The sequence below is a fragment of the Salvelinus alpinus genome, chromosome 31 (genome assembly GCF_045679555.1).
Source record: "Salvelinus alpinus chromosome 31, SLU_Salpinus.1, whole genome shotgun sequence".
Classification (NCBI taxonomy): Eukaryota; Metazoa; Chordata; class Actinopteri; order Salmoniformes; family Salmonidae; genus Salvelinus; species Salvelinus alpinus.
Genome location: NC_092116.1, coordinates 18,125,749 through 18,139,324, shown reverse-complemented (window position 1 = coordinate 18,139,324; position 13,576 = coordinate 18,125,749). Strand labels below are relative to the sequence as shown.

At 39.2% G+C, this 13,576-nt stretch overlaps 1 protein-coding gene and 1 long non-coding RNA gene across 2 annotated transcripts in view; both read left to right on the top strand.

Annotated features, from left to right (window-relative positions):
- LOC139561660 (Fc receptor-like protein 3) overlaps positions 1-13,576 on the top strand; it is a 37,589-nt gene that overhangs the window by 2,310 nt on the left and 21,703 nt on the right. The window contains exons 3-12 of the mRNA XM_071378908.1: positions 135-404; positions 1,010-1,270; positions 1,445-1,705; positions 1,921-2,205; positions 2,383-2,640; positions 2,743-3,015; positions 3,217-3,489; positions 3,577-3,897; positions 3,992-4,270; positions 4,439-4,684. Of these exons, the coding sequence (XP_071235009.1) occupies positions 135-404; positions 1,010-1,270; positions 1,445-1,705; positions 1,921-2,205; positions 2,383-2,640; positions 2,743-3,015; positions 3,217-3,489; positions 3,577-3,897; positions 3,992-4,270; positions 4,439-4,684 (2,727 nt within the window). The remainder of the gene's footprint in view (positions 1-134; positions 405-1,009; positions 1,271-1,444; positions 1,706-1,920; positions 2,206-2,382; positions 2,641-2,742; positions 3,016-3,216; positions 3,490-3,576; positions 3,898-3,991; positions 4,271-4,438; positions 4,685-13,576) is intronic.
- Positions 7,589-11,160, top strand: LOC139561668 (uncharacterized). Its single transcript, XR_011672180.1, has 5 exons — positions 7,589-7,972; positions 8,090-8,152; positions 8,279-8,350; positions 8,446-8,508; positions 10,371-11,160. It is a non-coding gene; the product is annotated as an uncharacterized lncRNA (long non-coding RNA).

Below are 13,576 nucleotides of genomic sequence, written 5' to 3'. Positions count from 1 at the left end.
TGAATGTTTGTGTCTGAGAGAGAATGTAAAGAATGTGGTAAGAGCTGCAAGTATTTAGTTGCACAATATACACTGAGTGAACAAAACATTAAGAACACCTTCCTTGCTATTTATTCAGTTAGTTGTCTGTGCAGAGAGACCTGTAGCTGTTCTGACCCTCCAACCCAACTGGACCCAAATATTTAGAGGAGATACTATCACTATGAGATGTGACATACAAGGGGGAGGAGACTCTGACTGGCAGTATGAGTGGCATAACAACAGGAAGTCAGTCTACTCGAATAAAAAGCCAGAGTACAGAATCAGTCCTGTCTACACGTCTAACAGTGGTTCATATACCTGTCAGGGTGTAAAGGGAAACAAGCGCTCTGAAACCAGTGATGCTGTACAACTGACTGTGTCTGGTAAGTCTAACTAATCATGTAAACATCTCAATGGGTAACTATAATCATTTACAATGAGAGTAAAAAACATTAAGAACACCTTCCTAATATTGAGTTGCAACCGTCCACTTTTTTCCCTCGAAAGAGTCTCAATTCGTCAGGACTTTATAACGTGTCAAAAGCGTTCCACAGGGATGCTGTCCCATGTTGATTCCAATGCTTCCCACAGGTGTGTCAAGTTGGCTGGATGTCCTTAGAGTGGTGGACCATTCTTGATACACACGTGAATCTGTTGAGTGTGAAAAACCCAGGAGCGTTGAAGTTCTTGTCGCAAACTAGTGCACCTTGCACCTACTATCATACCCCATTCAAAGGCACTGCAATCTTCTGTCTTGTCCATTCACCCTCTGAATGGCACACATAAACAATCCATGTCTCAATTGTCTGAAGGCTTAAGAATCCATCTTTAACTTGTCTTCTCTCCTTCATCTACACTGATTGAAGTGGATTTAACAGGTGACATGGATGGATTTACCTGATTTACCTGGTCAGTCTATGTCATGGAAAGTTCCTCATGTTTTGTACACTCAGTGTATATTGGATATTTTTTGATTGTGTTTCCACAGCTCTACCCAGTGCCACAGTGAGTACCTCTCCTCAGGGTCTCCTCTACTCTGGAGAGACAGTCACTCTGCAGTGTGACATACCAGACTACACAGATTGGACGTACTACTGGTACATAAACAACCAACCATTTTCCAGTACACATGGTAAAACCATTACCATCTCTCTCCCCGACCAGGATGGTCAGTACCAGTGCATGGGGACCAGGACAGATCGGCCCCAGAAGTTTCAACTCAGCAGAGCCATCTCTATCCAGTTTATTGGTGAGCTTGAGACTCAGTCATTGACAAAGAGTAAAAAGTGGCTCTATGTACAAACTCCAAATGCATTTATTCCCAATAATAAACTTTTGAAACAATACCATGATTGCAAGATTTCACAATATTTGTTCTCATATTATGTATGAATCAACAACTGACTGCATTGTCTTTCAACAGCTCTACCCACAGCCTCAGTGAGTATCTATGCTCAGGGTCCCCTCTACTCTGGAGAGACAGTCACTCTGCAGTGTGTCATACCAGGCTACACAGACTGGATGTACAACTGGTACAGAAACAACCAACAGTTTTCCAGTCAGACCAGTGAAACCATCACCATCTCTCTCCCTGACCAGACTGGTCAGTACCAGTGTCGGGGGACAAGGACAACGCGGCCCCAGTGGTCAAATCTCAGCTCATCTCTCCCCATCATCGTCACTGGTGAGCTATTTTCAATCTGGACATTCTCAATTCTGAGCCAATGTGGGTTAATCTTATAGAATACAGACATGCATACTGTAAATTCTAACTAAATCGAGTCAACATACACCCTACGGAAAATGTAATTTTATCAAAACTTTACAGCAACAGCTCAATTATTTTAAACACCAAGCATATATGCAGATGTTTTAATATTCTGCTCTGCATTTCCTCAGCTCTGCCTGAAACTACACTGACTGTAGAGCCAAACCCTGTGTTCACTGGAGAGACAGTTACTCTGACGTGTTCAGTAGGGTCTGACAGTATCTGGAACTATCAGTGGTACAAAGACAGGACTGATAATGTAGTATCCCAGTCTGTCACACACACTATAACACGAGACACCCTCACCATCAGTAGAGCTGCTGAGTCTGACCAGGGTCTCTACTTGTGTCAGGGACAGAGAAGATCCAGACCCACATCTTCACAACCAAGTACTGTTATTACCCTCACTGTGAATGGTGAGTTACTTTGTCGTGTCTCTCTTGTGTGTCAAACACTATTTCTATTGAGTCAATCAAATAGACATGGTCAGTGTGTTAATATTTAGTTACTGTATTACCTACTGAAGTAAGATCATCACCTGGAAAGATTGGTTCTCTGACTACATATGTCTTAATATTTAACTGTTTCTACAGCTCTGCCCACGGCCTCAGTGAGTATCTCTCCTCAGGGTCTCCTCTACTCTGGAGAGACAGTCAGCATGCAGTGTGACATATCAATGTACACAGACTGGACGTACAGCTGGTTTATAGGCAACAACCTCAAATCCAGTACGCCTGGACAAACCATCACCACTCTGTCTAACCAGGCTGGTCAGTACAGATGTGTTGGGGGGAGGACAGGTCGGCCTCAGTGGTCTCAACTCAGTGTTTTCCTCCCCATCATTGTTACTGGTGAGTTCACTATTGATGCTCCATCACTAACTTGTTGAGGTTGTTGTCGTAGTGTATCAGGACACTTGATTTTACCACTCAAACCTATTGCAATACCAACAGATAATCAGCCGTCGACTACACTGACTTCAGACAAGGAGGACGTATTCACAGGAGACAGTGTGACACTGAGCTGTACTGTAGAGTCTTCTGGATGGAGGTTTTACTGGTACAGATACAGACCAGACTCTACACCAGTAACCACAACCTCTGGATACTCCAACACACTCAGCTGGGTCAGTGTCTCTGATGGAGGACAGTACTGGTGCAGAGCTGGGAGAGGAGACCCAGTCTACTACACCCTGTACAGTGACCCAGTCCAGATAAACATTACTGGTGAGTCTAAACAATTCTTTGGATAAATAAGATGCTATTTTACATTGATAGAAAGTGGGGAATAATATGTTGTCTACTTACTGTATCCCAACAACTGTAGCTAACTTGAAGCTATATTCATGAGAAGACCTATTGATAAATGCACACATTTAAATTGTGTAGCTGTTTATTCAGTTAGTTGTCTGTGTTGTGTCTGTGCAGAGAGACCTGTCGCTGTTCTGACCCTCCAACCCAACTGGACCCAGATATTCATTAGAGAGACTGTTACTATGAGATGTGACATACAGGGAGGAGGAGACTCTGACTGGAACTACAGATGGTATAAGAATAGTCAGTTAGTGCTCCCCTTTAACACAAAGCCTGAGTACACAATCAGTCCTTCCTACTGGTTTAACAGTGGTTCATATACCTGTGAGGGTGTAAAGGGAAACAAGATCTCCAAGACCAGTGATGCTGTACAACTGAATGTGTCTGGTAAGTCTATTTAAGCTTATACGAGTCATGGTTACCTAGAATATTTTTTATATTAAAAGTTTGAAACCTGCCTTTCCTTCTTAACAGGTAAACCCAAGGCTGTCCTGAGTATCTCTCATCAGTGGCTGAACCCTGGAGACTCAGTGACTCTGAGCTGTGAAGTTGACAAGACGTCTACAGGCTGGAGGTTCTCCTGGTACAGAACTGTTCTCTACAGAGCTGGGTTACCCTCTCTATCTGACTCATCATACTCTGTACAGACCCTATCTGACAGTAGTACTGGAACTACAGAGAGCTTCTACACCCTGAGTCCTGCTGGTCACACAGGAGGATATGTGTGTAGAGCTGGGAGAGGAGACCCAGTCTATGACACACTCTACAGTGAACCTCAGTTTTTCTGGTCAGGAGGTAACTAACTGCATTAAAACATATTTAAGTCCCCCTCATGTGTATAATATATATTATTTAAATAAAGGTTTGATTCTGTCCCTCTTTGTTTCAGATCTGAACCTCTCAGTGTCTCTCAGAATAAGTCCCAACACAACTCAACACTTTAGATCAAAGTCTCTCTCACTGAGCTGTGAGGAGAAGGGGAACTCTACTGAATGGAGACTGATGAGATACACAGAGAGAGGAGTAGAGTCAGGGTGTGTCTCTAACTGGGGATCAATAACAGGGTCCACATGTACCATCAGCTACACATACACATGGCACAGTGGAGTGTTCTGGTGTGAGTCTGGATCAGGAGAGTACAGTAATGCTGTCAACATCACAGTGCCTGGTATGTCTATTGTACGACATTCAAACAGAAAAACAAAATTTCATGATAATAGGATGTTCAATTCTGTAACTGAATTGCATCTCTTATAAAATACAAGTTAATAAGATATTGAGGGTGATGACTCCAGTATGCAGATTTACAGTATTATTTATATATAATGTTACACAGATGGTGATGTGATCCTGGAGAGCCCTGTTCATCCCGTGACTGAAGGAGACTCTGTGACTCTGCGCTGCAAATACTGGACAACCAGCTCAAACATCAAGGCTGATTTCTACAAAGATGGAGTACTCATCAAGAATGAGACCACAGGAGAGATGACCATCCCTGCAGTATCCAAGTCAGATGAAGGATTCTACAAATGCAAATACCCTGACAAGGGAGAATCACCAGAGAGCTGGATGACAGTGAGAGGTGAGAAAACGATTATGATCTCAAGTTAACTTTTCATCATCTGTGTGATAGTGATTTCAGTGTTGATGTTAACATACGTTTGGATTTGTACTCCCATAGAAAATATGATCTCAACTAAATGATCAAAAGATACAGGCCAGTCTATACTCCTATATTACCTCAGAGTCTGATGGTGTTGTGCTGTTCTCTCTCCAGTCGTATCTCCTGGATCCTCTACATCAGTCCTAGTAGGAGTGGTTGTGGGTCTGGTTGTTGCTGGTGTTCTACTGGTCATTCTCCTCGTCCTGCTGTGGAGATTTAAAAACGGCAAAGGTGAGATTTGTATTATTCATTATTTAACTCTGTAGTTCATGTAATTACAATAGTTCAAAACATTAATTACCTGATATAATAGTATGCATTTCTCATTACAGGTTCCTGTTTTAACAGAATATTCTTGTGAGTACACCTGTCTCTCAACTATGTTAATTCAGTAACATATCATCTTAGTTCTTCATGAGTATATCTCTCCCTCTAGAAACCCCCAGACCCAGAGAACCAACCAGGACCCCCAACAGGACCAAGGATCTACCCAGAGTCAGGCTCCTGATGCTGGGTATACACTTCTGCAGCTTGGTCAGTCTCTCAGCTCAGACCTCTATCACTCCTCTCTCTGTAACCTCATACACTGACTCATCAACATCCACTTTGTATAACAACATGTTACCGTACTCTCTGTCCCTAAACAAGTTGAGGGAGAACCAAACTAACATACCCGTCTCTCTCTTCTTTGACCAACAGGTGGTGCTCAAATCTACGATACGATCAATCACTCAGACAACAATGTTAATGGTACTGCAGCTCTTCTTCATGTGTTTAATATGAATACAGTATAGAGTTACTGCTGCTGTTCTTCATGTGTTTAATTTGAATACAGTATAGAGTTACTGCTGCTGTACTTCATGTGTTTAATATGAATACAGTATAGAGTTACTGCTGCTGTTCTTCATGTGTTTAATATGAATACAGTATAGAGTTACTGCTGCTGTTCATGTGTTTAATATGAATACAGTATAGAGTTACTGCTGCTGTTCTTCATGTGTTTAATATGAATACAGTATAGAGTTACTGCTGCTGTTCATGTGTTTAATATGAATACAGTATAGAGTTACTGCTGCTGTTCTTCATGTGTTTAATATGAATACAGTATAGAGTTACTGCTGCTGTTCATGTGTTTAATATGAATACAGTATAGAGTTACTGCTGCTGTTCATGTGTTTAATATGAATACAGTATAGAGTTACTGCTGCTGTTCTTCATGTGTTTAATATGAATACAGTATAGAGTTACTGCTGCTGTTCTTCATGTGTTTAATATGAATACAGTATAGAGTTACTGCTGCTGTACTTCATGTGTTTAATATGAATACAGTATAGAGTTACTGCTGCTGTTCATGTGTTTAATATGAATACAGTATAGAGTTACTGCTGCTGTTCATGTGTTTAATATGAATACAGTATAGAGTTACTGCTGCTGTTCATGTGTTTAATATGAATACAGTATAGAGTTACTGCTGCTGTTCTTCATGTGTTTAATATGAATACAGTATAGAGTTACTGCTGCTGTTCTTAATGTGTTTAATATGAATACAGTATAGAGTTACTGCTGCTGTACTTCATGTGTTTATTAATATGAATAAAGTATAGAGTTACTGCTGCTGTACTTCATGTGTTTAATATGAATACAGTATAGAGTTACTGCTGCTGTTCTTAATGTGTTTAATATGAATACAGTATAGAGTTACTGCTGCTGTTAATGTGTTTAATATGAATACAGTATAGAGTTACTGCTGCTGTTCTTAATGTGTTTAATATGAATACAGTATAGAGTTACTGCTGTTCTTCATGTGTTTAATATGAATACAGTATAGAGTTACTGCTGCTTCTTCATGTGTTTAATATGAATACAGTATAGAGTTACTGCTGCTGTTCTTCATGTGTTTAATATGAATACAGTATAGAGTTACTGCTGCTGTTCTTCATGTGTTTAATATGAATACAGTATAGAGTTACTGCTGCTGTTCTTCGTGTGTTTAATATGAATACAGTATAGAGTTACTGCTGCTGTTCTTCATGTGTTTAATATGAATACAGTATAGAGTTACTGCTGCTGTTCTTCATGTGTTTAATATGAATACAGTAAAGAGTTACTACTGCTGTTCATGTGTTTAATATGAATACAGTATAGAGTTACTGCTGCTGTTCTTCATGTGTTTAATATGAATACAGTATAGAGTTACTGCTGCTGTTCTTCATGTGTTTAATATGAATACAGTATAGAGTTACTGCTGCTGTTCATGTGTTTAATATGAATACAGTATAGAGTTACTGCTGCTGTTCATGTGTTTAATATGAATACAGTATAGAGTTACTGCTGCTGTTCATGTGTTTAATATGAATACAGTATAGAGTTACTGCTGCTGTTCTTCATGTGTTTAATATGAATACAGTATAGAGTTACTGCTGCTGTTCATGTGTTTAATATGAATACAGTTTAGAGTTACTGCTGCTGTTCTTAATGTGTTTAATATGAATACAGTATAGAGTTACTGCTGCTGTTCTTCATGTGTTTAATATGAATACAGTATAGAGTTACGGCTGCTGTTCATGTGTTTAATATGAATACAGTACAGAGTTACTGCTGCTGTTCTTCATGTGTTTAATATGAATACAGTATAGAGTTACTGCTGCTGTTCTTCATGTGTTTAATATGAATACAGTATAGAGTTACTGCTGCTGTTCTTCATGTGTTTAATATGAATACAGTATAGAGTTACTGCTGCTGTTCTTCATGTGTTTAATATGAATACAGTATAGAGTTACTGCTGCTGTTCATGTGTTTAATATGAATACAGTACAGAGTTACTGCTGCTGTTCTTCATGTGTTTAATATGAATACAGTATAGAGTTACTGCTGCTGTTCTTCATGTGTTTAATATTACTAACACAGTAAGACTAAGGGCTGTATTCAGTCCGTATCGTGGAAGTTCAGCGTTACAGCGTGATTTAAATTTATAGGCAATGTTCACACGGTAGTGGAGACTACATTCAAGGTAAACGCTGTATATGTTGACTCAATCAGAAATGACCTTTACATTTCTGTCAGTCAATCTGTAACCCTTCATCAATACAGACTGAATAGAGCCCTAAGTAGAGATATTAGTGTGTTACCTGTATGTTTCAGATATTGTACCAAGTCATGTGACATACGCCCAGATTCAACTCAAAAAGTTGGACAAGAAAATGAAAGGTGACTATCAACTGTGACATCAATTAATAATGTGCAGTGTATCAAAGATTAGTTGAAACAATCTTTTTTAAATAAAACAAAATCTACAAATCTTCGGCCCCTCTTCCTCCTCCTCAGAAAAGCCAGCTGATCCAAAAGAAAGTCCAGTCTACTCTGAGGTGAAGACAGGGAAAGCCACAGGTAAGACCTATTCTACAAGTTGGCAGTTAGTCACTAAATTCACAATTTGAGAGTTTTGATGAAGAGGCAGAATATGAAATAAGTTAATTCCTTCATTTGTTGACTGGAAATGTCCATTGTCAGCAGCAGCTGGACCTGTTGATGTGACCTATGCTGATGTTGATCTCCAAAAGAAGAACAAAGCCAAGAAGAAGAGAGGTAAGACTGGACATCCCTCCCTCCATATTCCCCCTATCAGAACTTCACCCCTCACCACATTGAATATCTATGTATTTTATCCTCACTCCTTACAGAAACAACAACCCCAACAGAGGCAGATTCAGTCTATTCTCAACTGAAGCCAGGCACAACCCCAGGTAAGATGCTATTGATACTTATACGTAACCCTCTCACCACAGACTTGGACAGATCAACAAGGGAATCATGGTGAAAAGGACATCTCAGTGTATAAACTTTTATGATATTGACTCGCTAGGGGAAAAACAAGAGGTTAAGGATATTACTAATCAATAAATAAAGGTTTATATTACTGTTTTCAGAATGTTTTCCGATGCTACAAAATGAATGACTCATTGAAAATACAAACACACACAGAATGCAATTTAACGTGAATATATTTTTAATAAAACATTAGCAGTTACACAAATACCACACAATCAATTACAATATAGGAATAAAGATATAACCTAAAGGTACAGAGAGTGTACTCTTAAAACTCAGTCACTGACACTGTTCGACCTAGCAAGCAGCAAAACAGCTCCTGATCTGACAAGGTAAGCTACCGTGCCAAAATTCTCCTCACAGCAGCAGGTGAATTCAGGTCAATTCTATAGATATTTAACAAGACTTTCTGTACACTTGTAAGAGGTAAGTGAAATTAAGCAACAGTCTCTTTGCTAAATGCAATCCTTAATCCCTTCAAATGGAAAAGTTGTAAGTTCAAAAACAATAGCGTCCGTCTCAGTTTTCCTCATGTCTCGAGCAGCATCACCCCTTCTAGTGCTTCAAAAGTTCCGTGTTCACGCGATAGGCCCATTTAGTTTATGATGATGCCCTTTTAGTTTAAGAGCTGTTTTGAAAAGACCAATAGAAATGTCCGCCTGTTTTGGTGCGATGGAGGTTTGGCCTTCCATGGTGACATCACCATGTGGAAAATGTGTTAATACACCAATAAGAAAGAGTTCCGAACAGCTCTGCCAATAACAGCTAATTTTCAGTTTCCCCTCCCCACTCAGACCACTTCCAGAGAGACCTAGCAAAATTCTAGCTTGAGAAATTACCCTTTGCAAAGAAGCTTTTTGTTTATTTTTGATCATTTTAATTGAAAACAATCACAGGTTGGTACTTAATTGTTACCCAGAAATGATTTGACATTGAGATGAAAACGGATGCATTGGATCTTTAAATTACTGACGTTTTTCTTTGAAGCTTGCACATGAAAGTAATACAACATAGGCTGAACAGCAGAGGATGTAGTAAAACAACATGTTTCTAATACATGGTTTGTCAGGGTACTGATGCTCATATATCATAGTATACTGTATCTATGTTTGACTACAAGCACAGAAAAATGTTGTGTGGTGATATGTTACAGGTCCTTGAGGGAGATGGAGGGATAAATAACGTTGTGTGGTGATATGTTACAGGTCCTTGAGGGAGATGGAGGGATAAATAACTTTGTGTGGTGATATGTTACAGGTCCTTGAGGGAGATGGAGGGATAAATAACTTTGTGTGGTGATATGTTACAGGTCCTTGAGGGAGATGGAGGGATAAATAACGTTGTGTGGTGATATGTTACAGTTCCTTGAGGGAGATGGAGGGATAAATAACTTTGTGTGGTGATATGTTACAGGTCCTTGAGGGAGATGGAGGGATAAATAACGTTGTGTGGTGATATGTTACAGTTCCTTGAGGGAGATGGAGGGATAAATAACTTTGTGTGGTGATATGTTACAGGTCCTTGAGGGAGATGGAGGGATAAATAACTTTGTGTGGTGATATGTTACAGGTCCTTGAGGGAGATGGAGGGATAAATAACTTTGTGTGGTGATATGTTACAGGTCCTTGAGGGAGATGGAGGGATAAATAACTTTGTGTGGTGATATGTTACAGGTCCTTGAGGGAGATGGAGGGATAAATAACTTCGTGTGGTGATATGTTACAGGTCCTTGAGGGAGATGGAGGGATAAATAACTTTGTGTGGTGATGTGTTGCAGGTCCTTGAGGGAGATGGAGGGATACAACATTAGAGGAGAAGCAGGAGCAATCTGGGAACATGGGTTATGCATGCTCGACGCATGCTCACAGACACACACACAAACGAACAAAAACGCGCGCACACACACACATGCACACAAACATACAAATACAGAAAAAACACATTCATTTTTACAAGTGAACATGTGAAGTATTCCAAAAACTCATGTGATAACGTGATCTTTCGTGAAGTTTATGGGATAACATGTGACAACATGTGAAGCAACATCTGATGACATGAAACTACACATGTGAAAACGTGATTTCACGTTACATTTCTCATGTGTTTTTTCTGAGGGACACAAACACAGACACACACACACACACACACACACACACACACACACACACACACACACACACACACACACACACACACACACACAATAACACCTTGTACATGAAGGATTTGTATGTTATTTCAATTTACCAGATAAATACAACAAATATTCAAGTGTTTAATTTTACCATGTCTGTATTACTGTAACAGCTTAAATATATTATATGGTGTAATGATGATAGATCTTATAAACAGCTACAGTAATTCTATCTGCTTTGTATTGTGTATAGAACTGTTGGGTTGTAAATGTACTGAAATGTATTATCATTGATTCATTATTTCTGTCAATCAGATGATAGAATAACATATTTTCGATATGAATGTCACATTTACATGTTTTCTTCTAATGACCTGAACTTTTACAATATCTTTGCATCGTGCTTTTTAATAAACATTTTATTTTTTATCTACCACATGGAATAAATGCTTTGTTATCGTAAACGGATAATGTCCTCATGGTCAACTCTTCCTTACAACCAACCTACTTTGGTCAGTTCTCCTTTCATCCTAATAGAGTTCTTGTCTCCTCAACATTACAGGAAAAGTGTTAGGGTGGCAACATTTCAGTGTTTAAAACCTCTTTGGGCTAGGCGTGCCGCTAGCGACCCACCTCGACAACATCCGGTGAAATTGCAGTGTGCCAAATTCAAATGACAGAAATAGTAATAATAAACATTCATGAAAATACAAGTGTTATACATCGGTTAAAAGATTCACTTCTTGTTAATCCAGCCGCTTTGTCAGATTTCAAAAAGGCTTTACGGCAAAAGCATACCATGCGATTATCTGAGGACAGCGCCCCGCTTACAAAAGCATACAAACATTTTCCAACCAAGTAGAGGAGTCACGAAAGTCAGAAATAGCGATAAAATTAATCACTTACCTTTGAAGATCTTCATCTGGTTGCAATCACAAGGGTCCCAGCTACACAATAGATGGTCGTTTTGTTCGATAAAGTCCCTCTTTATATCCCAAAAACTCTGTTTTGTTGGCGCATTTTGTTCAGTAATCCACTGGCTCAAAGGCGGTCAAAACACGCAGACGAATACATCCTAACAGTACCGGTAAAGTTTGTTGAAACATGTCAAACCATGTTTATAATTAATCCTCAGGTTGTCATTTATCTAAATAATCGATAATATTTCAACTGGACAATAGCGTATTCAATAGAAAGGAAAAACAACGAAGAGCGAGCGCAAACCAGCACTGCATGATTCCCAGTCCTCTGACCAAAAGGTCTCATTCTTCTTCATTTTTCAGAAAACAAGCCTGAAACCATGTCTAAAGACGGTTGACATCTAGTGGAAGCCATAGGAACTGCAATCTGGGCCCTAACCTCTTGTATGGTTAATAGGCTGTCAATGTGAAAAACACTCACATCAAAAAAATCCCATTTCCTGGATGGATTTTACTCAGGTTTTCGCCTGCCATATCAGTTCTGTTAAACTCACAGACATTATTTAACAGTTTTGGAAACTTTAGAGTATTTTCTATCCAATGCTACCACTTATATGCATATCCTAGCTTCTGTGCCTGAGTAACAGGCAGTTTACTTTGGGCACGTCAGTCATCCGAAATTCCGAACAAAAACCAGTCTCTCAAAAAGGTTAAACAACATTGTTGACAGCCACACTCTATAATGAAATGTTAGGCATTACATTGGATACTGACTTTAATACACAAAGAATACCCCTGATAATAGAATACAATATAATACAATACAATAGAACTCTCCAAACTAGTACTTTAGGTTGATCAGTTCTAGTTCAGTTGTAACATCAGGAAATACTAACAGAAATACAGATCAAAAACATGAGACACATGACATCCTTTCTCTGATAAAAATAGAGTGATGTGCAACATTTTATAACCCCCTCATAGATAGTAATGACCTCTCACTATACTTTAACATTAAACTACTGTAGTTCTACAACCAATACACACAAATGCCTTCACTGTTTTTAATCAACTGAAAAATGAAATGTGGACATTCACACCTATGATTGCAAAGGGGTCTTCCAAGTAAACAAAGGTCAGACTCATAAGTCAGAATGTGATATAACATGGTAACAATATCAAATGTTTCCATTACTGTGTTGAATTGGTCATCTAAGTACAGTATGCATGACTAACAGTTCTTGCATGTTGCCTCCTCATCCTACAGACCAGGTCAAGGTGATTCATGACATTGGTGGTTGTCTGACTCTGACTGATATTTCCCTGCATCGTTGGTAAGACCACTGTTCCAGCTAGGGGGGTTATGTGTCTGTGTGTTTAGACCTATGTGGTCGGTCAGACAGATAAATGTCAGCCATTTTAGTTAGGGAGTTGATCAATCATGGTTTGCTAGTTCTGTGATAAGATATTGTGTAAAATAGTGAATTTGAAGAATTTATCTGCACTGTATGTTATAGATTAACTGCCAATATGTCAACATTCTATTCAGACAATGCAATCCACAGCCATACACTGGTTGAAATCAGTTTACAACAGGACTTATAACGGTTTGAAATGCAACATGTACTGACATTGTATAATAATAGCATGACAGCTTTCCAACAATACACAAATGTAGACATTTATAGTCTGTTCACATATACTGAGTATACTAAACATTAGGAACACCTTCCTGATGTTGAGTTGCACCCCCTTTCCCCCTGTTTTGCCCTCAGAACAGCCTCAATTCGTAGGGGCATGGACTCCACAAGGTGTCGAAAGCATTCCTCAGGGATGCTGGCCCATGTTGACTCCAATGCTTCCCACAGTTGTGTCAAGTTGGCTGGAAGTCCTTTGGGTGGTGGACCATTCTTGATACACACAGGAAAC